The 26,778-nt window shown below is 43.2% G+C and overlaps 1 protein-coding gene across 1 annotated transcript in view; it reads right to left on the reverse strand.

Moving 5' to 3' along the window:
- MEI1 (meiotic double-stranded break formation protein 1) overlaps positions 1–26,518 on the reverse strand; it is a 73,401-nt gene extending 46,883 nt beyond the window's left edge. The window contains exons 1-15 of the mRNA XM_041756057.1: positions 26,348–26,518; positions 23,307–23,430; positions 22,459–22,509; positions 20,589–20,662; positions 18,790–18,895; positions 18,063–18,266; positions 17,437–17,567; positions 12,897–13,011; positions 12,004–12,120; positions 10,319–10,418; positions 10,062–10,196; positions 5,502–5,616; positions 4,545–4,636; positions 3,666–3,807; positions 1,380–1,491 (exon numbers count right to left, since the gene is read on the reverse strand). Of these exons, the coding sequence (XP_041611991.1) occupies positions 1,380–1,491; positions 3,666–3,807; positions 4,545–4,636; positions 5,502–5,616; positions 10,062–10,196; positions 10,319–10,418; positions 12,004–12,120; positions 12,897–13,011; positions 17,437–17,567; positions 18,063–18,266; positions 18,790–18,895; positions 20,589–20,662; positions 22,459–22,509; positions 23,307–23,430; positions 26,348–26,518 (1,789 nt within the window). The remainder of the gene's footprint in view (positions 1–1,379; positions 1,492–3,665; positions 3,808–4,544; positions 4,637–5,501; positions 5,617–10,061; positions 10,197–10,318; positions 10,419–12,003; positions 12,121–12,896; positions 13,012–17,436; positions 17,568–18,062; positions 18,267–18,789; positions 18,896–20,588; positions 20,663–22,458; positions 22,510–23,306; positions 23,431–26,347) is intronic.
- Between the last annotated feature and the right edge of the window lie 260 nt (positions 26,519–26,778).

Raw genomic sequence — 26,778 nt, forward strand, 5'->3', positions numbered from 1 at the left:
ACCTGAGTCAAAGGCAGACATTCAATCACTGAGAGCAGTTTAAACCAGACTTAGGACACGCTCATCCTGGCTCATACTGATCACATCCTCTACTACCTTCCCAAATCAAATTCTCTTCTAGCGAGCTTCCTCTCAATAAAAATCATCATGACCCACCTAGATGGCAGTTACAACCCAAGGCATTACCCTGAGCTGTTCCCTCTCCCTCCTGCCCCACAGTCAGCTGGTGCACATCCCCTAACACTGCCTTAGTTCCTATCACCAGACTGAGTTAATGCAAGAGATTGAACTGTTTTCTCCAATCTTGCCTCCCTCTAACTCATGGTCCACACTAATCCACAAATGATCTTTCTAAAACAGAAATCTGACTCTACCAATCTTATCTAAGACTCAAAGCTCTGGAGCACATGGGTAGCTCAGTGGTTGAGCATCTGCCTTCAGCTCAGGTCATGATCTCAGGGTCCTGGGATTGGGTCCTGCGTCAGGCTCCCTGCATGGAGCCTGTTTCTCCCTCTGCCTGTGTCTCTGCCTTTCTCTCTGTCATGAATAAATAAAATCTTTAAAAAAAATAAAAAATAAAAAAGTCTGTTTCTTAAAAAAAAGAAAGACAGTATCTGACAATAGTAAGAGTGTAATAAATGTTAGTTATTAGTTATTAATTATTATTACCTTTCTCTCTCCTCCCTTACTGTTTTTGGCTCTTTTCCCCTTCCCATTCTCACCATCACTACTACTTTCTAAGGAAAATAAAGCAGACTCTGACTCTGACTCCTGGGCTTATTCTGCAGATTGAAGTATCTACAAGGTGACTACGGGAAAAGTGAGAAAGGAAGGTTTATGCTTCGGAGGAAAAAATGACTAGTAAGAGAAGAAAATAAATAGATGCAAGAAGGCCTGGAGATGGCTAAGGTAGTTGAGAGCCACAGGGGTTCAATTTTAAGAAGGCAGTTCAGCATACAGATAGACAGCAGCTTTCACATGGAGTGCCACCCCTTACCAAGGCATCTGGAAGTATGTGGGGACAATTTTCAGGTGTCACGATGACTGGGGGTACTTCTGACATTCAGTAGTCAGAAGTCAGAGATGCTAAAACATCTTGTGAGGTCTGAGTATGAAGTATGGAGAGCAATATGGAAAGACGTGTGCTGTGGGCTCTGAGGTGGAACTCCTTGACATTCTCAGAGAAGTATCAGTAAATTTGAGAAGTTACTTTAAGTACCTTTGATTGTTGGATGGTATTCCCTTCCACCCAACACTGAGCAGAATATGGATATTGACTCTGAGTGATTACATAAACCTCCGTCAACAGGAAGTGGGCTCTCTTTGAATACTCTGAGCACCTGCCTCCCTCCTGACTTTCACACTTGCCTGCTGCCTACCGAGCTTCTTGGAGAACTTCTCCTTCATGTGAGGGACGATGATAAAGAGGCTGTGTAGAATCGAGAGGAAAACTTCCATCAGGTTTGGATGGGTGGCCTGTTCTGAGTGTCTCTGCAAAGAACCAGAAGGAAGAACACAGCACACCAGGACTGAGTCTCTGAAGAAGAAAGCATCAGCAAAACTGGCACGAAATCTAGCAACAGTAGACTACCTCCTTTCACTTGAAGGGCACAAGAAAAGCTAGGGAACCTGAAGTCACAAGCCTGCATCCAAGGCTTATATCCACCATTTAATAAGTTGTATAAGACGCATTACCTCTGGGCTTCTGCACCAAAAAGAATAAAACAGGAATAACAACAAGACCTATATCCGAGAAACAAATGATATCTGATTGTAAAAAGTACCTTCTAAACTATAATGCAGAGTAACACTCAAGTTTCTTTTTTTTTTTTTAAAGTAGGCTCCACACTGAATGAAAGGCTTGAACTCATGACCCTAAGATCAAGAGTCATGCTCTACCGACTGAGCCAGCCAAGCACCCCTCCCTGACACTCAAGTTTCTAAGACCATTGCCGTTAGTAATAGTCATATGGTTTACAAACTATCTTCACTTTTTTTTTCATGTGATCTCTAAACACTAGTCATTAGGCAGCTTGATATAGCAGACAGAGCTCTGGATTGATTAAGAGTAAACAAACCTGGGTTCCAGTCAAGCTCTGCAAAAAGTCACTGTTCCCATGGGTCAGTTACCCTCCCCTCTCAGTGTCTCAGTTCCCTACATGTAAAAGCTAGAGTCTCAAGGATGTGGTTCTTAAAGATACCTTTCCTTTGGTTTTTAAACAACAACAAAAAGGTTTTTATTTAGAAAGGTAATAAAGGGACGCCTGGGTGGCTAAGTGGTTTGGCACATGCCTTCGGCCTAGGGCATGGTCCTGGGGTCCCAGGATCAAGTCCCACATCGGGCTCCCTGCATGGGGCCTGCTTCTCCCTCTGCCTGTATCATTGCCCCCCCCTTTCTCTCTCTGTGCTTCTCATGAATAAGTAGATGAAATTGAAGAAAGAAAGAAAGAAAGAAAGAAAGAAAGAAAGAAAGAAAGAAAGAAAGAAAATACATGCTAATTAAAATGTATAAAATACAGAAAAGTAGAAAGAATAATATAATAATTCTATCATCTAGTTCTAGGTCTGACTAACACTTCATAGAAAGAAGGCAGAACAGATGAGGAAACCATCGTGAAACACTTAAGTGTTACTGCTTAGTGAGTGCCAATCAGAGCATGCATCTAGCCTATAGCTCCTGATGGTTACCCACCCGAAGACTCTGGTAGGCTGGCTTAAAGGCTTCTTCCAAGAGGTCTCTGCCCCCAGAACCAGAGTTCTGCTACTGAAACTCCCTGCTGCTACCTACTATTTCCGGTAGGTGTTTGGAGGTGCCCTGACTAAAAGGCACTGCAGAATCACAGGATGTCCAAACCTCAAAGAGGACAAGACTTATTACCTAAAGTCAACCAAGCAGTCAGCTGCTCTGGACCCAGCTTTTCCTACCACCTCCATCTCAAGTCAGCTCCAAACAAAGCACTTTTGGATCAGGTCTCTCTTTAGAGTGGCGAATCTCATTTTACAGAATAGATGTGTTCCTTAGTGAAACTTGAATCATAGACATTCACCACTGTTCTTTACTAATCATAAGGACACACTAGTTCAAATTTCAGTATTGTTGTGCACTTGCTTTACAACTATTGGAACATGACAACCTCATCTTTATTTTTTTTTTTTGACAACCTCATCTTTAAATTGGGATAATTATAGTACCCATCTCATATAATCACTAGGATGATCAAATTAGGTAATGAATACGAAGCACTTATCACCCCATAAACACTGTTTATTTATTATTTTACTATTACTGCTTTCTATTTTTTATTAAGAGGCATGTATTAATGTAAAAGAAGAACACACTTTGGAGTTTTTTGGGTTTTTAGGGTTTTTTTTAAGATTAAAAATTTTTTTTTTAAATTTAAAAAAATTTTAAGTAATTTCTACACCCAACATGGGGCTCAAACCCACATCCCAAGGCCAAGAGTCACACACTCCACTGACTGAGCCCGCCAGGTGCTGCTACACTTTGTTTCCAAAACCAAAGGAAAAATGCCTAAACAACAGTATTGTTGTGCTGAGACCCTCAGAAGATCTAGATGAGTACTTGCTGTCTGTCTCAGCCTGGCTCAGTATCATACTCTTCTCCTCCTCAAAATTCATGCTATCTGTGGCTCAAGGGAACTCACCATCACCATGGGGATACAAAGGGAGTCACAGGCACTAAGAAGAAATTCTGAGAAGGCCTCCAAAGTGTCTTCCTTCTTGGCACTGGGAGCTGTGAATGGATTCTCCTGGGCTGAAGGCTCGCTCTGGAATTCCACAGCCAACCTAAGAAATCAATATGTGAGTATAACCACTACTACCTATACAACATAAAGGTTAGAAGCATCCTCCCAGAGGGACACCTGAGCTCAGGATTCAGGGAAAATATCCCCATCAGCAGATCTGGAGACAACTCGAGAGGCCTCAATCATGGAGAACTTGGTCCTTAGCTACAGCTCCAGCTTCGTGCTCCTCACCTCCTCTCCCATAATACATGACTCTTCTACCCTACTACATGTACTTCCCTGAACATACCATGCTACTTGCTATTTCACATCTCTTTACCTTTACAGATGCTGCTCCCTCTCCCAGGAATGCCCTCCCCAGATCTGTGACAACCTAATGAATTCCCCATATATATCCACAAAACTGCCTCTTTCCCAAGAGACTGTGAGCTCCTTGTGGGCAGGAGTCAATCTGACCTTATCTTTCTACTCCCACTGTCTAGCCACAGGCTTGACACATTATTTGGAAAGAGGAACAAAGCTGAATGAGACACATTCTCAATGTAGAGTAACAAAAACTTCACCAGGAGGGAATCTTTAGAAACCTCCTACCCTAGCTCCTCCTCCTCAAACCTCCTCTCCATACCCTTCCACACACACATCCCCAACCTCTGTCCCAGCCAAAGCATTCTCACTATGCAACAAAGCACCAAAAATCAAGAAAACTTCATCCTTAGTCTGATTCTCTTCCACCTTGACCCTCCATAATACTGCCTCAGAACACAGAGGGCCCCTCACCTGCAGGCATTTCTAAACCCCTCCAGGGTGCTCAGCAGGAATTTTCCCCTTCGAAGAATGGCATTCCCAGAATCTCTACTGGAGGCATGGCCCTGAAGTGAGAAGGAGACAGGGCACCTATTAGCCAAGTACCTACTCTGTGTCCCAATTTGTGCTTGGAGGACCACAGGCTTCTTCCTCTCACTGGAGCCTGGCATTCCCACACACATAACACTTTCCAGGGGATCCTGGTTATATATATCCTCGCAGATTTAGTCATCTAACAGCTCTGGGGGAACATTAATCATCTGTCTCCTGGTGAACCACAGGACTGCTCTTGTTCTATTATATGCAGAAAGCTGTCACAGGCTGGTGGACATTAGCCTAACTGGCTCTAATGCCCATGTTAGTTGCTTCCAAAACACACGAAAATCCCACCCTATCAGGTGTGATAAACTTCGTTTCCAAAGTTAATTCTGAAAGACATAACAAACATCCATATTACCCATATCTTTCTGATATTTTAAGTCCATGGACCATTAAAAGCCAACACATTGCACATTGGTCAGATTCTTTCTAAGCTCCTAGTGACTCCAGCCTTAAATAATTTTGTGAGCATGTTTACCTTTAACTGCTTGGATGATATAAAAGACAAAATGGTATAATATAGTAGGTTTGGGTACAACTTACTGGGTTGTACTATTTGGGATTTACTATCCAAATCAGATACTTGCTAGTTTTGGACCTTAGAGAAAAATTAGTTAACCCTGTGGCTTCAGTTTCCAAATCTGCAAAGACAAAGATAGCAATTATTAAGCTTCACAGCTCTGCCATTAAGGGGGAAAAAATAACATTTCATTATAGATATGTGTGCATGAGAAAGAGCTATAAAGAAGCATACAAAGGTAAAGCAATTATCTTCTTAAAACACACCATACATGATCTCCAGAAGAGACAGGCTGCATACAGTGTACTGACCAGGGGCCTCCTGCTCAGCGGGGTCTGGGAAAAATCTGCACAGCGACTCAGCATGGCTTCAAGCAAGGCTCGCAGTTCCCTGTACTGCACAGGTGGAGTACTCTGATGGTCCTTCCTGCAGCCAGAGAGACAACAGCAAGCGTAGGGTAAGATAAGGGTATTCCAAGACACCCTCAGGTTCTTAAGCAATGAGGGACAATGTGATGGATCAAAATACAGGTTCAGGATCTGATCTGATAAAAATCCTTGCTCCAACACTTGTCTAGCTGCATGACTTTGTGCACATTCCTCATCCTCCCTAATCCTCAGTTTCTTCACCTACTAAATGAGAGGTAATAGTACTTTCTTCATTAAATTCTTTTAAGGATTAAATTTGATAATGTACGCCAACCACTTAGCATGATGCTTAATAGATAGAAAGCCCTTTTAAATAACAGTGTTGACTATTATTGCTGTTATTAAGGAGACAGAGGGCTTTCTCAAAACGAAGTACTATCTAGAACTGAAGGTGCCTCAAGAGATATATATGGCCACTGTCCTCAAATTAGTAATACACTCTCATGGGGAAGAGAGACCAAATTTGCTCTCTGTTACCGTGGTAAGAAAAACCACAATTTACTTTCTAAGAGTCAAACTCTATAAAGGTAAAAAAAAAAAATCTAGGCAGGGTGAGCTCCCCATTCTTAGAAATTATAAGCAAAGACTAGAAACTAGCTTTGGAGATTCAATCGTTGTGAGTGTGGGGTAAATATGGAAAGTAACACATAGGGTCCATTTGAACTTTTATATTCCATTGATTCAGGGAGGCAAGAGTCATAGACTAGTCTAAATGTGAGCTCCAAGAGGCCAGAGACCAACTCTGTCTTTTCATTTTACCTAAACAGAGCTAGATGCATTATAAACTAATGATAAATTTTAAAAGATGTTAAATGAATGAATGACTACTTGACAGGGTATAAAGTAGCTGTATTAGTAGTAGTATTTGTTTCCTAGGGGTACTGTAACAAATCATCAAAACTGCACGGCTTAAAACAACAGAAAAATTTCCTCACATATTTCTGGGGGCTAAAAATCTAAAATCAAGGTTGCCTCCCTCTAATGACTCTAGGGAAGAATCCTGCCTTGCCCCTTAGCTACTGGTGGCTGCCAGCAATCCCTGTCATTCCTTGCCTCATAGCTGCATCATTCCACTTTCTGCCTCTTCTTCACATGGCGACCTTCCCTGTGTGTGTGTGTGTGTCTGTGTTACTATATGTCCAAATCCCCCTCTGCTTATAAGGGCACCAGTCTTTGGATTTAGGAGCGCAGATTATATGACTTCATTTTAATTCAATTATATCTACAAAGGCCCTATTTCCAAATAAGGTCACATTCACAGGTTATCGGTGGGCCTGAATTTTAGAGGGACGCTATTCAACCCAGTGCAGTAACAAAGGAGAAATCTATGTCAACCCTCATCACCACGCCTTTTCTGAACACTAAGAGTAATTTGTTGGGCCTTCTAACAGGCCTTCAGTTTACTGTTGATAGTTAAGGCTTTTTTAAAAAATAATTTATTTACTTGTTTGTGAGAGACACAGAGAGAGAGGCAGAGACACAGGCAGAGGGAGAAGCAGACTCCCTGTGGGGAGCCCAATGTGGGACTCGATCCCAGGACCCTGGGATCAGAACCTGAGCTGAACACAGATGCTCAACCACTGAGCCAGCAGGCATCCTGATAGTTAAGGCTTGATTTTCCTTTCCTTCTTCATTTCTAGAAGCTCTAAGTTTCTATCCATACTGATTGCCAAGCCCTGATTCCACTATCTTTAAATTCTTTTCGGCAGTTCTCATTCCTCATTCCCTCTTCCAGTGATGCTTCCCAGAGACTCAGTGAACCACTCCACCTCAGAAGGACCATCTCAATACACATTCTGGGAAATTAACATGAAAAATAAAATCATCTAAGGATTAAGAACTAGCCCCCTATTCAGCACTCTCCACAATTCTGACCCAACCAGCTTTCCCAGCTTCTTCATGTATTACTCACCTTCACACAACCTTCTGGCCAGACTGGTTACTATACCCTAAGTAATCCCCTAAACTTTCCCATGCATATGGTCCTTCCACAAACCTAAATCTCTCTCATCCCTCTTAGCACAGCTCAAACACCACTCACCTCCTGCCTGAAAGGTGCTATCAGTCCCCCCATAACACTGACCTCCTGGGAGACTTCCAGTTCTACATGGGCACCTCTAATTGACACTGCTCTTACTCTGTGCCTTTGTTACTGTTAGTTTAGTCACCTCACCCTCACTTGGATTCATGCCCCAGATTTAGAGACTCAAATCCAGGAAAGGACAGAGGTGGAAAAGAAATAGACTGAAGTCATTGTAATGTAAATGTTATTTTTTGTTTCCATTTTTAGAACCAACCTAGTGTCAAATCAAGAAGATTTAAATATGGTTACAGAAGAGACTATAAATATTAACAACGTTTACCATGTAAAATTGAAAAGTACAGCTGACTGACCCTGAAAAGCAGAAGGTAGGGAGGAAAAAGGAAAAGCTGGATGCTCATAAACTCAGCTAACCAAGCAGAGAGTCAAAAGATACTGCTTCGAGTTGAGGGAACAAGAAAAACAAGATTTAAGCATACGATCTAAAGATTTCAAGACAAAATATTAACTAGCAAAAATGCCAAGGAAATGTAGAGAAGACAAAATAATATGATCTGTCTTGGCCTTTCTTACTGGTGACTCAATTAATAATGTCCTAAATTGACAAATGAAGAAACAGCATTATATAAACATATTATCTAGATGTAGGGGGATAATCACCCAAACTAAAATCAAAATGAGTAAAGACCTTAGGATCTCTTAGTCTTACCATTCATTTTGATATCCTTCATTCAAATGCTTTCAGGAGTGAGGTATATAGTAGTGAACAAACTGACAGGGTCCCTGACCTCTTGGAGATTATATTAAAGTGGAAAGAGACACAAAACAAATGAATTAGCAAGAACTATCAAGCGTCTGGTAGGTGTTATAACAACCTAATGGGTAGGTTAGGGAATCATGCTCTGAATGCAACCTGAATGATGGGAAGAAGTCAGTCATGGAAAGATTTTAGGGAAGAGCATTTTGGGCAGAAAGAACAATTTGTAGGAAGAAAATAGGGGGAAAGTTTGGACTAAAACAAAAGACTGAGATTTTTTAAAAATTATATCCATGAAATTAATAGAGTAAAATGCTATTTAAAAATATGCAGATGGGGGGATCCCTGGGTGGCTCAGCGGTTTGGCGCCTGCCTTTGGCCCAGGGCACGATCCTGGGGTCCCAAGATCAAGTCCCACGTCGGGCTCCTGGCATGGAGCCCGCTTCTCCCTCCTCCTGTGTCTCTGCCTCTCTCTCAATCTCTCTGTCTATCATGAATAAATAAATAAATAAATCTTAAAAAAAAAAAATGCAGATGGAGCACCTGGCTGGTGAGTGGAACATGCGACTCTTGATCTCAGGGTCATGAGTTCCAGCCCCACATTGAGTGTAAAGCTTATTTTAAAATATATATAGATTAAAAAAAAAAAAAAAAGGATCCCTGGGTGGCGCAGCGGTTTGGCGCCTGCCTTTGGCCCAGGGCGCGATCCTGGAGATCCGGGATCGAATCCCACGTCAGGCTCCCGGTGCATGGAGCCTGCTTCTCCCTCTGCCTGTGTCTCTGCCTCTCTCTCTCACTGTGTTCCTATCATAAATAGATTAAAAAATAAATAAATAAAATAAAATAAAATAAAAAATATATATAATATTTAAAAAATTTTTTAGGGATCCCTGGGTGGCACAGCGGTTTGGTGCCTGCCTTTGGCCCAGGGCGCGATCCTGGAGACCCAGGATTGAATCCCACATCAGACTCCCGGTGCATGGAGCCTGCTTCTCCCTCTGCCTGTGTCTCTGCCTCTCTCTCTCTCTGACTATCATAAATACATTTTTAAAAAAATTTTTTTTTAAATAAAAAAAATAAAAATAAAAAAATAAATTTTTTTTTAAAAATCATGCAGAGAATTGGAAAGAACTCTTCCAAACTAAAAATATAAAAGCAGGAGTGCCTGGGTGGCTCAGTTGGTTGAGTGTCTGCCTTTGGCTCAGGTCATGATCCCTGTGTCCTGGGACTGAGCCCTGCACTGGGCTCCCTGATCAACCAGGAGACTGCTCCTCCCTCTCCCACTCCCCCTGCTTGTGCTCGCTCTCTCTCTGTCAAATAAATAAATAAAATCTTTAAAAAAATATATGAAAGCAAAAATAAAACATACAATAAGAGGGTTGAAAGATAAAGTCAAGAAAATTTCCAAGAAACTATTGTATAATGACAAAAAGATGAAGAGCTGTCAGAAAAGAAAGACAATTAGAGGACCAATCCAGGTTCAACATTTGAATGGCAGTTCCAGAAAGAGAAAACAGAGTAAAGAGCATACTGGAAAGAAGAAATTCAAGAAAATTTCCCTGACCTAAAGGACAAGTATCCCCTGGCTTGGCCTAACCCATGGGGCATACAAAGGTAGAAAGTTCAGCCTGCCTAGATCTCTCACCTTAGAAAGGCAGAAATGGCCTTCAATGCCTCAGCAGCCACCTCCAACACAGGGCTGCTTACTGCTTCTTGGAGAGCACGGCCAGCATCTCTACATATGGCTGAGCTTGTGAACAGCTTGATCTCCTCTGGCTGCCTGAGAAATGATAAATTAATAACAAATAAGTGAATATCTATCACTGATGCCACCAGGAATAAATACTTCTTTCCATCTCCAGTCTGGCCCCTACAGGCCTGATACCCCATCACTTTGCTCACCGAGTCAGGATTTCAGCAAAAAGCAGCAGGCCCTGCTTATGTAGCTCTGTGTTGTTCGTCTTCAGGCTTCCCTGTAAACTCCTCACCACTGACTCGATCCCTATCTCAAAATGACATGGCAGAGGCCAGGGATCAGGGCTTGGTAGTTCCTTCACTGCCTGCCCAGGAAAAGTGAGAGGCTCTGGACAGCACACATTTGCTTGTGTCCCCTCATGGAGGAGTCCTGACAAGATCAAACTGATGGGATAGGACTGTGAGACCTTTGAGGGCAGGCACTTATCTGATTCATCTCTGTCTCCCTGAAACCCAGCATAAGCCATAGCACAAGCCCTTGAACTCAAGGTATTTAGTAAATGCCTACTGACAGAGTTGTGCCTTTTCCATTAGTCACACTCCCGTTTCTTCTCAAAGAATCAGGTCAGACCTCCACTCCTCCCGGAAGCCTTTCCTAATCCACTCACGTAGAGCTATGGACCTCCGCTGAGCTCCCACACCTCCTATACTTCACTCTAGCAGAGCTCCAGTTGGTTCATTTGCATCTCTCTCCCCTTTTAGAGGACAGGGACTACATTATAAATGTGGTCCCATCCTGGTGCCTGACACAGAACAGGAACACAGAATATAAAATGAATGACTGAATGTGCCCAGTCTAAAAATCCAGACATGATATAAAAAGTCCCAGACCAAAAAAGTATCACCAGGAAGGAAGAGGATGGGACAGGGAACCCTGGGTGGCGCAGCGGTTTGGCGCCTGCCTTTGACCCAGGGCGCGATCCTGGAGACCCGGGATCGAGTCCCACGTCGGGCTCCCGGTGCATGGAGCCTGCTTCTCCCTCTGCCTGTGTCTCTGCCTCTCTCTCTCTCTCTCTGTGACTATCATAAATAAATAAAAATTAAAAAAAAAAAAAAAAGAAAGAAAGAAAAAAAAAAAAAAAAAAGAAGAGGATGGGACAGTTTCAAGAAACCATGAAAGAGGGCAGCCCCGGGTGGCTCAGCGGTTTAGCGTCGCCTTCAGCCCAGGGCATGCTCTTGGAGACCCAGGATCGAGTCCAGCGTCAGGCTCCCTGCATGGAGCCTGCTCCTCCCTCTACCTGTGTCTCTGCCTCTCTCTTTCTGCATGTGTGTGTCATAAATAAATAAAATCTTTAAAAAAAAAAAAAAAAAGAAACCATGAAAGAATGAATCAGCTAAACTTAGGGACTAACTAGACAGACACATATCTGGGGGACAGGAAAAGCCCAAGTCCAAGGCCAGTAAAATTGTTCTTAAGGTACAGCAGGAATTCATTCAGGGGCTAAAAGGAATACCTTTCTCTTGCCAAACATACATATGTCTGCTAATCAGTGAAGGGAGCTGTCTGGATATCACTGCTTGCATATGGAAACTGATGAGTTTGGGCTGATGGAAATGACCAGACCCAGTACTCCTCTCCAGGGTGCAGGCTAGTCCCCCATCATTCCTACTGATGCCCAGCTTCAAAGTACTGACCACCCTAGGGGTGTGGGGTAGCTTGGTCAATTAAGTATCTGACTCTTGATCTCAGCTCAGGTCTTGATCTCAGGGTCATGAGTTCAAGTCCCACATTGAGCTCCATGTTGGGCATGTGGCCTACTTAAAAAGAAAAAAAAAAAAAAAAGGTTGACCACCACCCTACCCAGAGCTAGTGTAGGATTCCCACTACCAACCATACACCGTGTGGCACTTGGAAAAGAAGAGTGGCTCTTCTGCCAGGAGTATCAGGCAATTGTAGCTGGACCAGACAAGCACTTCACTGGAAGAGGACAGGTGCTCAAAGAGGAACTCTGGCCAGGAGAGGGGAGAAAACAATAAATGACAGTTGTATGACTATGATCTCTTCACTAAAGCTAGGGCCTTGGATTTATTCAGCATCTCACACCTTTACTTCATCTCTTTACGCACCCTCTCCATGAGATGTGATCATGAATTCACAGATAAACCTGGAAAATAACCTCGGGGTATGGTCTAACCTCATCTTTTTAACAGTTGAGGAAATTGAGACCCAGAAAAAGGTATTGCTAGTGGTAGAGGTGAGACTGGAACCGAGGTCTCTTAATTCCAGGATGCAGAGAGAGGTTTTTAGAGCCAGAGAGGCTGACTGCATATCCCTTCTCTGCCAGTGACTAGCCTTGTAAATTTACACCAGTTAGTTTCCTTCTCTGATCCTCAATTTCCTTATCCACAAAACAGCCAAGTTGAGGACCTAAATGTGGCAATGCTGACAGCGCACCTTAGGGTATATTTCCTGGTCATAACAAGTCATGAGAAACATTAGTTCCCTTTGTCTTCCTGGTCCACAGGTCTTTCTATCACTCCATACTAGGTGTTATCCCTATCAGTAACAGATTGCTCACCGTCATCTAAGAGAGCTGTAGCAAAAAGATTCACTTGATGAGGCCTACTTCCCAGACTCTGTCCTATACAACTGAGCCTGCCATCAACCCATCTCTCCAGTACACATTATCAAAGGACCCCAATATGATTGTTGCTGCTGTGACTCCAGGGTCTCCAGTCAGAACTCTGGGGTCCTCAGAGGAAAAGATTAAAAGGAGCTCCCTACCTGGAATGTCAGCATGGATGAAGGCCGGGGCATGCTTCACTGGGGAGTGGACAAGCACCGCAGTTATACAGTGGGCACTGGCCACCTGCAGAGTCTCATCTCTAGAGAGGAGAAGCTGGAGAAACAGGCAACAAAAAGTACCACAGTCACAGCACTGATGGGTAGAAGGCGGCAGTCTGAGTGCCTCCTGCACTATCCAGCATAAGGCACAAGGCGGGTGCTCAGGGAGAGCACTTATCGATCATGGAAAGGGGTCTCTATAAAGAACCGCAGGTGGGAAACAACAAAAGAACACAACGACATCAAAGAACACTAAAACCATCACCACGAAGGGTTTGGGCCTTCATTGACAAAAGTACTTTCACAGCCCTCATCTGGTTTTGATGCTTGCAACAAACCTGAGAGGTAACAAGGGAAAGTTCTACTATGAGTCCCCTTTACAGACTGTGCTAAAAAGAACTAAAAATGCAGGCATGAGGCTGTTATCCTTAGAAAGCCCCGTCTATAAAGTTGGTCACTGACTGGGTTTCAGATGTTGGGTTTCAGGAGGGCTCCTGCCACTACTAGAACCAATGGGAGTGACTCTCTGTGACTAAACTATTTGCACAAACAATGGTGTCTATGCTGAATACCTGTCATCTTTCTGGGAGTCTGAAACTTTGGTATGTGTTAGCCAGAAGGTGCTGACATGACCAGTCAGCCCCCAATAAAAATCTGGGGCACTGAGACTCTAATGGGCTTCCCTGCCAGGCACCATTTCATATGTTGCCACAATTCATTGCTGGAGGAATAAAGTGCATCCTTGTTTGACTCCACTAAGAGAGGATTCAGAATCTTGTGCCTTGTTTTCCCTTGAACTTTCCCTCTGCCGATTTTGTTCTGTATCTTTCACTGAAATAAATACTAGCCATGAATATGACTATCTACTAAACCTGTGAGTCCTCCTAAAGAATCACTGAACCTACGGGTGGTCTTGGGGACTCTCAACACACAGAGGAAGGAATTAAAGCTCAAGGAGGTTAAGTCACTTACTGCAGGCCACACAGCTAATGAGTGGCAAAGCTAAGGCAGAAACCCAGGTCAGCCACGTCCAAATCTAGGAGTCTTCCTACAGCGGAGTTTTAGATCAGGTTTCTCCTCTACTCAAAATATTTCAATGAATTTCCATTGTACCCTGGATAACATCTAAACTCCTACTGGACACCTTACCTATTAGGAGTCCCATAACACTCTCAGAAATCAAGGAAAGGGTTAATGCAACTGAAGACTTTAAGTGTAGGAGAAACTAGCCTCCTGTGGGAAAACGGCGAGTAGATATATATCATGAGACAAAAGAGAGTGTGCCTGGTTTTAAAGTTTCAGAGGAAAAGGACTAAGTCCCAATCATATCTGATAGAAATGCATCTGAGGACTGCAAACTTAAACCATCTCAGTCATCTTAGACTTAAAAATGGACACATAATTGACTAGTCTTCTGTTAATATGTAAAGGAGTTTCTAGATAATCTTAATCTTTTATGTGTTCTCTTTATATAGAAAATGACATGTATTTCAAGATGCTATTGATGTAAGGCAAACCATTATTTTATATGCCACTAGGGAAAAAGAGCTATAATTAAACTATGACACACCGTTGATGATAAAATGTCTCCCAATTTCAGAGCTGCTAAAATGTGAAAAAAATGTCTCTTACAAAAATGATATTCAATCCTTAAGCAAAACAATGATTCTGGTTAAAAGTACATACTCCTCATTGTGTTGAGAAAGAAACACTCCAATTCTACTTTTCCATTAAAAACAAAATTATGAAAACTTATCTTTAAAAAAGTCCTAATTATTTACCATGACCCATCAGGACCTGCATGATATTCCCTCTAGACTCATCTCCTGCCCCTTCACATCATACCCACCATCCATCCCATTGGTCTCCGTCTGCTTTTAGAATATATCAACTATCCCCCTGAGGTATAACTAACCACTGGCTTACTTTAATTCTTCAAGTGTCAGCTCAAGCATCAACCCTTCAGAGGCCCTGCCTGACCACCCAACCTGTAGCTGGCCTTCCTCACTATCTCATCTCCTATTTCCTTTGTAGCAAAACAAGAATTACCTTGCTTGCTCACTTACTCGTTCATTACCTGCCTTCCCCACTAGACTGTGCAAAGACATGGAACTCATCTGTTTACATACCATGATATTCCCAGTGCCTAACATAGTGACTGACATATCACATTAGTGCTCAGTGTATATCTGACTAAATGAATGAATCAACACTGCAATAGCAGGGACACAAACATTGACATTATATTCCCAGGGACCTGAATTTTGGAAGAATAAGTTGATTATCAGCCAAAGACAGGAAGGAATAACATTAGACTCTGACAAAAATGCCAGAATAGAGGTAAAGGGATACATATTTTGGTATTTTGTTCATTCTGAATTTTTTGCATTAACTTTGATTTTTTTCAAAAAATTGTATTAAAATACTAGCTATCTTGATTGCTGAGTTTTTTAGCATTCCCTTATATTTTGCACCAAAGGCAAGTGCCTCCCTCATCTAACCCTAGCCCCAATCTTGCTGGTTGCTGTTGTAAAATAATACATTGACCATCCAAAATTGTCAAGAGAACAGTCTCCATATATGAATGGAGGCTAGGACCCCTAAACCAAGACTCCTATCTCTATAAAGTCATGTCCCCCTAGGAAAGTGCTCTCTAATCTCTGTCCCTGCCACCATTATGCTGCCTTGGTGCACTGTGAGGACACAAGACCTTGTGTCCTGCTGAGCCTGAGATCAAATGTTCTAATTAGATGTTACCATGGACTCCAGGATGGCAGCAACAAAATGAGCACAGAAAAGAACCCAATATGAGGTTTTCTGGCTCAGACATACAGGACTTGCTCTTCAGAGTTCACAGGCCCTGCATGGATATTTCTAGAGGCATCCCAAGGAAACAAGGAGGAGCGGTTTACACTGGCTTTTTTTTTTTTTTTTTTTTTTTTTACACTGGCTTTTTAATACCTACCTTATCTATCCCCAACTCTCCCTTTCCCACTTCTGATCAGGGTTCCTCCTCTTTCCTACAGAAGAAGTGCCACAATCTGGTCAATCAATGATATCCCCAAAGCAGATGAGAATAAATAGTTCTGCCAAGCCCTGTGCTGAACACTGCAGAGAGATCCAGCCAGACTCAGGTCTTGTCCTAAAGAAACTCTAAATAGATCAACCATAATATGAAGTAAGCACTGTGACATAAGGCACTTTCTACCTAAAGGAACCAAGAGGACAGGGAACCCTATAGACCTGGAAGGATCAAGAGACAAAGGAGAGGAGAAAAGGCTTTAAAGGCAAAGGGGAAGAACACCCACACAGGCACAGAAACAGGCTGTCCTAGTACACGCAAGGCCAGGGAGAAGTTACATATGGCTGGAGCACTGCGTTGTGGGGTGGAAGAGATAGGCTAATAAGGCTGAAGGGGTAAGCAGGATCCAGAGAAAGAGGGCTCTAGGTACCAAGCTAAGAAGCTTGAGTTTTATCCCTAAAACTACTGAGACAGCATTGTTTCTGTCACTGCCTGTATTCTGCATTATCAGCCAGCCTAGACATTAAGAAGATGTGTATCTGAGGGTTCACAACTGAAATAAAACCTACAATTGACCCCTGAGTAGTATGGGTCTGAACTGCACAGGTCCACTTACACATGGATTTTTTCAATAAATATAGTACAGAACTATAAATATTTTCTACTCCTTATGACTATCTTAATAACACTTTCCTCGGGATCCCTGGGTGGCGCAGTGGTTTAGCGCCTGCCTTTGGCCCAGGGCGCGATCGAATCCCACGTCGGGCTCCCGGTGCATGGAGCCTGCTTCTCCCTCTGCCTATGTCTCTGCCTCTCTCTCTCTCTCTCTCTCTGTGTGTGTGTGACTATCATAAATAAATTTAAAAAAAAATAACACTTTCCTCTAGCTTACTTTAAGAATACACTATATAGGGCAGCCCGGGTGGCTTAACAGTTTAGCGCCACCTTCAGTCCAGGGCATGATCCTGGAGACCAGGGATCGAGTCCCACATCGGGCTCCCTGCATGGAGCCCGATGTGGGACTCTCGATCCAACAGCCTGGGATCAGGATCTGAGCTGAAGGCAGGCGCCCAACTGCTGAGCCACCCAGGCGTCCCAAATAAATAAAATCTTAAAAAAAAAAAAAAAGAATACAGTATATAATACATATAATATACAAAATTTGTGTTAACTGACCGCTTATGTTATCAGTAAGGATTCTGGTCAACAGGGTGCTATTAGTAGTTACATTTTGGAGGAGTTTAAAATTATATGCAGATTTTCAACTGCACCGGGGTCAGTGCCCCAAGCCCTGCATTGACCCCTTGGGTCAACTGTATTTTCAGTACTCTAATAGCACATTATTTGGACCAGTAAGAAAATACCTTGGAAATCTTAGGTAGGAGTGATACAAGGTCCAGGAACCATTTGGGCTCCCTTGTTATTGAATCTAGAGACCAGGAATCACAAGACAATCACCTTTTTGAGCACCAAAGGCAATGAGGTCTTTCCTGGTGTTCCCTCAACACCCTCAGTACTTTCTGCCAGTGCAGACTTGTTCATGATTAGAGACACAAAGAGATCATACTTCAGCAACTGCCTCAGCAAACCTAGGAAAACAAAAGGGTCAGGAGGTGAGGCAAAAGGAGTATAGGCACAAGAATATACCCAAGGTAGCCCCTAATACATCCTCTGGAAACTTCTTCATGTCTCCTTAGACATCCCTGAGTGTGTGTGTGTGTGTGTGTGTGTGTAAGATTTTACTTACTTACTTATTTGAGAGAGCACAAAGCAGGGGCAGAGGGAGAGGAAGAAGCTGACTCCCTGCTGAGCAGGAAGCCAATAAGGCCCAATCTAGGATCCTGAGATCATGAACTGAGCAGAAAGCAGATGGTTAACCAACTGAGCCACCCACACACCCAAAGGCAACATTCTTAAGATGTCACACCAACTCTAGGCATCTGTCACAGTTTGTGCATCTTATCTCCAGAACCCATGACTTCTACCTTACAAAGCAGCAAATTTCTCCACCACTAGAGAGCTAACAAGTGTTGAAGCAAAATATCAAAAGCTTTCTCTCTTTTCTCTCTGGTCCTATGTCTTACCCAAACAGTTGATCTGTAGCTCCTTTGTCTGGGCACCATCCAGGGTGGAAAGGAAGAGAGGACACAGCTTCTCCCGGAAATGGCCCGAAAGCATCTCAGCTGCCACTGGTGAGGAGTATAGCTTCCCATAGAGGTAACAGACAGAAGCTTGCACCCCCTCATTGGGATACACTAAACCTCTCAACAGATGCTCCATCAGATCACCTGTCCAGAAAACAACCAAGGGGCCATGGAAACCTCACAATGTCAACCGCTATATAAAACTCCAAACCATTGTGCCCAGTGGGGTAGTAATGATAATCCCTTATAATCCCCCATAATAAATGATTTCTGGGCACTTAATCAAAAGGGAAAACCAAGACTTAGAGAAGTTAAGTGATTTACCCTTGGGTAAATACTCTGTGAGATATTCATTTGCATTTTACTGATAGAAAAAAAGTACTTTTATATTCCAGAATTAATTCCTCCTTTCACCCAAAGGAGAGTTCAGAAGTAGGTACTTAATTAGTTTGAGTTAACATAATGAACAAAAATAGCTCAAGACCAGAGTCAAGAAATACTTTTTTCAAGTTGGCCAACATAGAGCACATCTTGCAGACAGGAAAACTAAAGCCTAAAAAAGGAAAGTAATGACTTCCCAGGTGTGTATAGTGAATGGATCACCCAGATACAAGTGTGATCAAAGCAGGTAAAGGGTAGTAGCAGCTTTTCCCCAGAGGTCACTCACTGTGCTCCATTACAAGCTTGTCTGCCAGGAGAGGGATGGCATCCACCAACTTGCCGAGAAGGGTCAGGGTGGCCAGGCTGCCTCTCATGGAGGGCATGTTACACAGCTATAGAAAGTGAATACACTCCATTCTATAAATTAGGATCAGGACAGATTCCCCCACCGAAATGCATCTTCCTCTATCCACACCAAAGCCTATACTGTATACGTCTCTCAACGCAATCAGTAATCAGCCCCTTTAACTATGTGTCTATCTCCCCTATTGGACTGGGAAGACCTCCAGGAAAGGGGCTGAGTCCAATTCCTCTCAGAGTGCTCAGTACCTCTCTCAGTACATGACTGTTAAACTGAACTAAAATTAGCATATTTTGTCTTGTACAGAGCCTGAAATTTCAGGGTGAAAGTTGGGAACATCATAAAGACAAAATTCTGGCTCAGTACAGAAAAAAAAAAGTATTATCATTATCATAGCTATTATTGAACACTCTATTTGCCAGGCCCTATGCTTGATGGTTTACAGGGAGAGTTGATAGTATATATTTCTCCTGTTCTAGTGACTAGCTATAGCATCTTAAGTAAGACTCTTAACTCCCCTGGTGGGAAATAATAATAGTATCAACTTCATAGGGTTGTTAGGACTAAATGAGATACTGCAAGTAAACCACCTAACAATGCCTTGCATATAGAAAGTGCTCTAAAGGGTTAAGTGGTATCATCATAATGACAAGTATGGATATACATATAATTGTATATAATTATGAATTCAATCTGGTGTATAATCATATGGAGAATAATAATAATGAAATTATAATTTAGTATAATTTTTTAAATTTATTCATGATAGACACAGAGAGAGAGAGAGAGAGAGAAAGGCAGAGGCACAGGAGGAGAGAGAAGCAGGCTCCATGCCGGGAGCCCGACTCAGGACTTGATCCCGGAACTCCAAGATCATGCCCTGGGCCAAAGGCAGGCGCCAAACCGCTGAGCCACCCAGAGATCCCAGTATAATTTATAATTACATGTTGTTCTTGGGGTTAGATGAGCATCTGTCTTCCTTTTGCAAAAAAATAAAAAATAAAAAGTGATTCTGATATTATTCCTAAATCTTAAACACAATGCAAGTTGCTTGTTGAATTTGTGTTTTTGACTATCTTGAAGAAGGCAGGTTAACTACTCAGTGCTCACCTTAGATGCTGATAAAAGCAAATAAATTCAGTATAAAATATTGTATACAACTCCAGCAAAAAAAAATACCAAGCCAAGACATAGTAAACAGATTTCCTTGATAAATTGATCAGGGAAATCTGTGTTGTACTTACAAAAGTATAGAAAATAGCCATGGAGGGGCAGCCTGAGTGGCTCAGCGGTTTAGTGCCACCTTCAGCCCAGGGCGTGATCCTGGAGACCCGGGATCGAGTCCCATGTCAGGCTCCCTGCATAGAGCCTGCTTCTCCCTCTGCCTGTGTCTCTGCCTCTCTCTGTGTCTCTCATGAATAAATAAAATTTAAAAATTTAAAATAAAAAATAAAATAGCCATGGGATAATTATGTTTATGTCAGCACACAGAGGTAGCATTTGGAAGGTTGAAGGAGGAAGGAGAGAAGCTATAAAAGTAATGGAGTAGCATCAGAAAACCCAGGCCCTACCTCTGGCTCTGCCACTGACTCAGTGACCTCAGGCAGGTCCCTTTCTCTCTCTGTATTTCAATCTCCCCGCCTATCCATCCAAAGAGGGGTGGGCCCAGCTCTGATATCTGAAGATTCTGAGGGGTACTCAAGAACCCACAACTATTTACTGACCTCTTTGTGGCACTCATCCAGCAGGCAATGGATGGTCTGCTCTAACTTCAGCTGAGTTGTAAGCTGGATAAGGACTGAGCAGATACAGTAGCATTACTAATCAGAAGACAACCCCTGGCCCATATTTCACCTTTCATAGCCCTTCTACTCAAAGCCATTTTCTTGTGGTATAGTCTTTTCTATCTCAATTGTGTAAATATCAAAACCAAAGGATTTCTGGCTTCTTCATTGTTTTATATCAGTGGTTCACAATTAGGCTGCACATTAGAATCACCTAGGAATTTAAAAAAAAATACTAATGCTCAACTCCCACTCTAGACCAATCAAATCAGAATCTCTAGAGAAAAAGCCTAAGCATTTAGACATTTTTAAAGCTACTTGGAAAAAGAAAAAAGAAAAAAATAAAGCTACTTGGGTAAGTGTACTGGGAAACTAAGGTTGAAAATTATTTTATATTATCTCTACTTTTTTTTTCCTCCTCACAATTTGCTCCTTCATATACTAGAAAACAGAATTATGGGTGAGTTCCCGTGCCAATAATTGCCTATATTATCTCTCAACCCCAAACTCATCCTTGTATACAATCATTTGTGATGCTTCTGCTGGTATGTTTGAGGAGCGGTAAAGAGGCTGGCTCTGCAAGTCTGGGAAAAGCTACAAAATAGATTCAGCTGCTGCTGCAGGAAGACTGCCACTTCCAAGGTAAAGAAGTACTCTAAAATGATAGAAACATGAAGAAGGCAAGCAGGAAACAGTGGGAAAGAAGCAAGTCCTGCTTCTCTCTCTGGCTTTGCAGTCTCTACCAAGTACCTACCACCTCAGTAAAGTTATTGGGGTCTGATGAAGGTGTCCAAGTTACACTGGCACCATCCAGAGGTGGATGGCTTTAGGATTATAGCCCCACTCAAAAGTGGCTAAATGGCGAAGGGAAATCTCCCCATTCCTGCCAGTAGTCAGAACTTCAAGCGGTACATTTGTTTGTGCACATTATTTAGACTGAGAGACGGTCAGAAGTATATACAGTTTACGACCTGCTTATGATCTGTTACAGCTGCTGTGTGGTTGGATGGTCATGGATGGAGAGGCAGCCAAGCAGCATCTTCTCCTCAGAGAAAATTTATGTTTTAATAATTCCAACCTCCTTTTGTTTCCCCAGGTCTAAGGGTGGGAGCTGCTTTCTGAAATTGCTACCTCTGTGAAAACTTGGTGTTCTCTTTTTGCCTCCAGTTAGCCAGTTAACTATTCTTTAAAGTTTTTTCCCATTGAAATAACTTGTGTGGTTTCTGATTCCTGAATAGACTCTGATACAATTCTTGCTCTTTCTGCAAGAATCCTCCTATCCCAATGCTCTTGTCTTCTTTCTCCTTGAGCCCTTTAAAGTTTATTGATTTATTTTAGTAATCTCCATACCCAACAGGATGCTAGAATTCACAACCCCAAGATCAGGCACTCCACTCCTTGAGCCCTTTATAAGTAAACTGACACAGTTCCACAGCTTTTTTACCATCATCTATGTGCAGACAACTTCCAACCAACCAATGTGGATGGAATGAAAACAGAGTTTATACATGCCTTTCTAACAGTGTTTATCAGTTCTCATTATTTGCCACCCAATCTCTCCCCCCGACTGTAAACTCTTAGAGGGCAGGAACCATGTCTTACCTATCTATGCATTCCTAGTGTCTGATACCGTACATGGTACAGAATAGGTGCCTGAGAAAGGAGTGCATACTTAGTGATTGACAAGTGAGTCTTCTTGATCTGTTTCTAAAATGAGACATTTATTTCATCAAGGTCTCAAACAACTAGAGCTGCAATTCAGGCTAATATCCCCAGCTTCAAATGCTAGGTAAACAGAGTTTCACCTTACCTTCAATACAGAGGTCTGTAACACTCCCATCTTCCACATTGCATAATAGCTCTTGGAGCCAAGACAAGAGAGAGGAGGATGGTTCATAGTTAAAAGAGAAATCCACAAAGGCACGCTGTAAATTCTAGACTAATAGCAGCTTTAAGCAATGTCCCAGATAAATGCTATCCTCAACACCAAACACCTAGACTTTCAGTGACCAGAGCACTCTGGCTTTAAAAGGATAAAAACAGTCAATGTGGCACAGCATAAAAACTGAGTACTCTGGAGTCTCTAATAGACCTGGGATAAAATTCCAGTTCTGCCAGTTGTTAGCTATGACTTCCCTTAGCCTTAGGGATCATCCTCTCCCCCTTAAAGGACTGTCTTGGCAGATAAAGCCTGAAAAGCCTCTAGCACAGTAAAGTACCCAATATGAGTTAGCTCCTCTTCCTCCCTGAAAGGGCTCTTTCCACAGGACATTATAATTGTATTAAAAGGGACCTTTTAATCCATCTCAGGCACAGGAAAGGGGAAGTAATTCAATCAGGGTCACACCAGGACAAGGGAGTCTAGTCTGGATCTTCTGATCCTGTTCAAAGACCAGAGTGGACTCTTTGAAAGATAGCACATTTCCCATATTCATATTCACACTTTTACTAACCTCTTGGGTGTAGTAAAGCCAGTTACCATACAATGCATCATGTGTCTTAGAAATGGGATCATTTCTTCATCATTATGACAAAACAATTTACTAATAAGTTAAACTGCTGCATGGCAAAAAAACTAAAGACCAAGACCATTTCTCCAAACCCAAATGTACATGCTATCCATGCAAAATTAATGACAAGTTTCCCCTTTAATCTTACCAAAAAGCATGCTTATGAAGTGGATACAGATTCTCTGGTCCCGAGCCACCAGCGGCATGACCAGGGAGGCATGCCTCAAGAGAGCATCTTGGAAGCAGGACAGCACATGCTTCTTACGCACCAACTTGAGGCAGATAAAATAATATTCAGTAGCAAGCAAGTCTCAGCCATTCTGAACCCAAACAAATAATCTCTAAATATAATCACAAGATGATATTGGAAGGTTCATCTAAACTATGGTAAGGTCATAATCCCTGAAGAGACTATAGGAAAGGGCATCATTTACACTCAGGAATCCATGTATTTACACAGAGGATTATACATGAGCTAAGATTTCTACTACCCTATATTTACTTTACTATTCACAAATCACTCTTTTGTCTGCTAGCTCATTTAAACCTAACAAGTTGGCAAAAATAGGTATTATTGTCACTACTTTACAGATGAGAAAACAGAGGCCCAGAGACATTCCTAAGGACTCAAATCTGTCTCCAACCAGCTCTTGTCCAAGGTTAGTACCCTTTCCACTTCAACAGTCCAGGAGAGTAATTCTGGAAACCCTGCATGAGCCTCAAAGAGGTCAGTAGAGGGGATCCCTGGGTGGCTCAGCAGTTTGGCGCCTCCCTTTGGCCCGGGGCGCAATCCTGGAGTCCTGGGATCGGGTCCCCCGTTGGGCTCCCAGCATGGAGCCTGCCTCTCCCTCTGCCTGTGACTCTACCTCTCTCTCTCTCTCTCTGTCTATCATGAATGAATAAATAAATCTTTAAAAAAAAAAAAAAGAGGTCAGTAGAGAAATGCGTCCTTCCATTCAACATGGACATAAGTCTTCACAGTCAATTTACTTCCCAGTACAGGGAACTGGGTAGTAGCTGTGTAAAGTGCTCAAGAGAGTAGCAAAAGTTTGATTTAAAAAAGGGCAGGGGAGGGGGAATGCACCAAGGATACAGCAGGAGCATGGGTACAACTAACTACATCACCCTTTCAACTGGGGAGAGCTGAAGCTAAAAAAAAAGTGCATTCAATAAAAGATGAAGGTACATTTCCTGTTGCCTGTAACCTGTGTGATTTCAAATCTCATGTATTCCTTCACCAGTTCCTCCCACATAATACATTAAGCTAGTGATCTAAATGAGTTACTCAAAAAATTTCGATGACTCACTTTCACCCATCAGATTAAGTCCAAGCTCTTTAGCTTGGATTCAAACTCTTGGAGGAACTCATCTTAACCTGGCTTTTCAATCTCATTTCCCTCAACTTCCATTCGAACACTATGATTACTTCCCCAAACCCATCCTTGCTAATACTTAGTTCCTGGCATAAGCTCCCCCATCTCCTCTGGTCTAAATATTAAATATCACTCATTTTCTCAAGCCTAATTCACATGCTTCCTCTTCTAAAAAAACCTTTTCACAATCAATTTCCCTCCCTATCCCAGCAGCAGTTGACCACAAATGTCTATTTACTAAATTCCCAGTAATTTTTAGCCTTCTCATTTTCTCCCCGACATCAATCTTATTTCTTTCTGTATCTCTGACTCACTATCCAAGAAGGGCAGCCTCAGAACTTCTGGCCTGAGTGAAATCTCAAGTATAGTCAGCTAGCCAGCAGTTCTCAGAGCATAGCCTAGGAACCACCGACGGTGCCCAAAATCCTTACAGAGAATACAAAAGTTCAAAACCACTTTCATATAATACTAAGATGTGTTTTTTTTAATTTTTATTTATTTATGATAGTCACAGAGAGATAGAGAGGCAGAGACACAGGCAGAGGGAGAAGCAGGCTCCATGTACCGGGAGCCCGACATGGGATTCGATCCCGGGTCTCCAGGATCACACCCTGGGCCAAAGGCAGGCGCCAAACCGCTGCGCCACCCAGGGATCCCTAAGATGTGGTTTGTTATTTTCACTCTTTTTCTTTCACAAGTGTACAGTGAAATTTTCCAAAGATTACACAAGCAGTATACAACCAATGAAATGCAGAAATATATGAGAATCCAGCTATCTTAAGTTAGACATTAAAGAGACTTGCCAAAAATATAAAACAAAGCCATTCCTTTCCCCATCTTTTTGGTTTTGGAAAATATCATTATTCTTATTTAAATTACTTATGCCACAGAACTGTACGCTTAAAATGGTAGATTTTACATCATGAGTATTTCGCCACAATAAAACCAATTATGCTAATATGTAATCGACTTACTACTATTCTTAAAGTAGTATTTTGAAATTGTTTTCACTTCTAATACAGTAAACATCAGTGGATACGACCCACATAAAAGAAGCTCTTTGGGATCCTCAACACATCTTACAAGTGTAAAGGCACCCTGAGAATAAAAAAACTTGAGAACCATTGATCTAGCCCATTCCCTCTCCCTCCAAGGCAGGAATTCCCTTCCCACAAATCTGAGAGGAAAGAGATCTCCCGCACTTTTCTTGGATGCTTCCACGGACAAGAAGTTCATTACAACGGTGGGTAGGCAGTGAGGAAAAAAGGCATCCCATTTTCCAGCCAGCTCTGCTTATGAGAAAGGTCTGTCCCTCTTCACCCCACACTGCCTGGCTTTAACTTCACGTGTCATCTCTGCCATCGCAGAGCCCAAGGCACACTTACACCCTCAGAAGTCTGAAGAGAATGAGGAGCCTCCCCGGCGCGAGTACCCGGCCGTGGGCCGAGCCAAGGCTAAATCCTGGAGAAATGGCAGGGCAGCCATAGAGAAGGGAAGGGGAGGAGGGCATGCGTGCCAGTGAGTCCCGGAGGGGTGGGGGGCTTGGGGTGGGCATGCATAGGCCTAGCTGAGGCACAGAGGCCAGTCTGCAAAGGGCTACTCTGCTCAGGGCGGGGCGGCCTGCGGGGTAAACCGAGGCTGAGGTGGAGTCGCAAAGGCGGCAGCTGTGGCCTGGCGAGGGAGCAGGCCCGTTCAGGGGGTAGATTTAACGAAGCGAGTGGGCCTGGTTTAGGAAAGGTGCGTCTGGTTCGAGGGAGTTGGTCTGGGGAGGGAAGGCCCAGTTTGGTGGGGGGAAATACCGGGGCCCCATTCGCACCGATACGCAGGGCTCCGGCAGCAGCTCCAGCATGCAGGCCACACAGAGGCGCGGGGGCACGGGCAGCAGCCAGCACGGGTCATGCCGGTAATGAGCCCTTTCGAAGAGCAGCGCCGTCTCCTCGTCCCTTCCGGGCCCGGGAGGGCCTCGGGCCGCGTCCCTCACAGCCATGCCTTCCCCGGGAACTCCACGGCCACGGCACCAGCACCGTTTCCCGCGCAGCGTGTGCGCAAGCGCACTGGGGAGACCGCCCTCCGCCGCGCGCGGGAGGGAAAAGCGAGGTAATGCGCCTGCGCAACCCCAATCTCCTGCAAGCAGCCCCCCACGAAGGCGGCCGAAGCGCTCCGGCGAGGACTGGCGGGTGTCTGCCCAGGACAAGGCAGTTTGCTGAGGGAGTCCTCAGGGGTGCTCCCTGCTCCGTGGGAAGCTGG

The sequence above is a fragment of the Vulpes lagopus genome, chromosome 5, assembly GCF_018345385.1.
Source record: "Vulpes lagopus strain Blue_001 chromosome 5, ASM1834538v1, whole genome shotgun sequence".
Lineage (NCBI taxonomy): Eukaryota > Metazoa > Chordata > Mammalia > Carnivora > Canidae > Vulpes > Vulpes lagopus.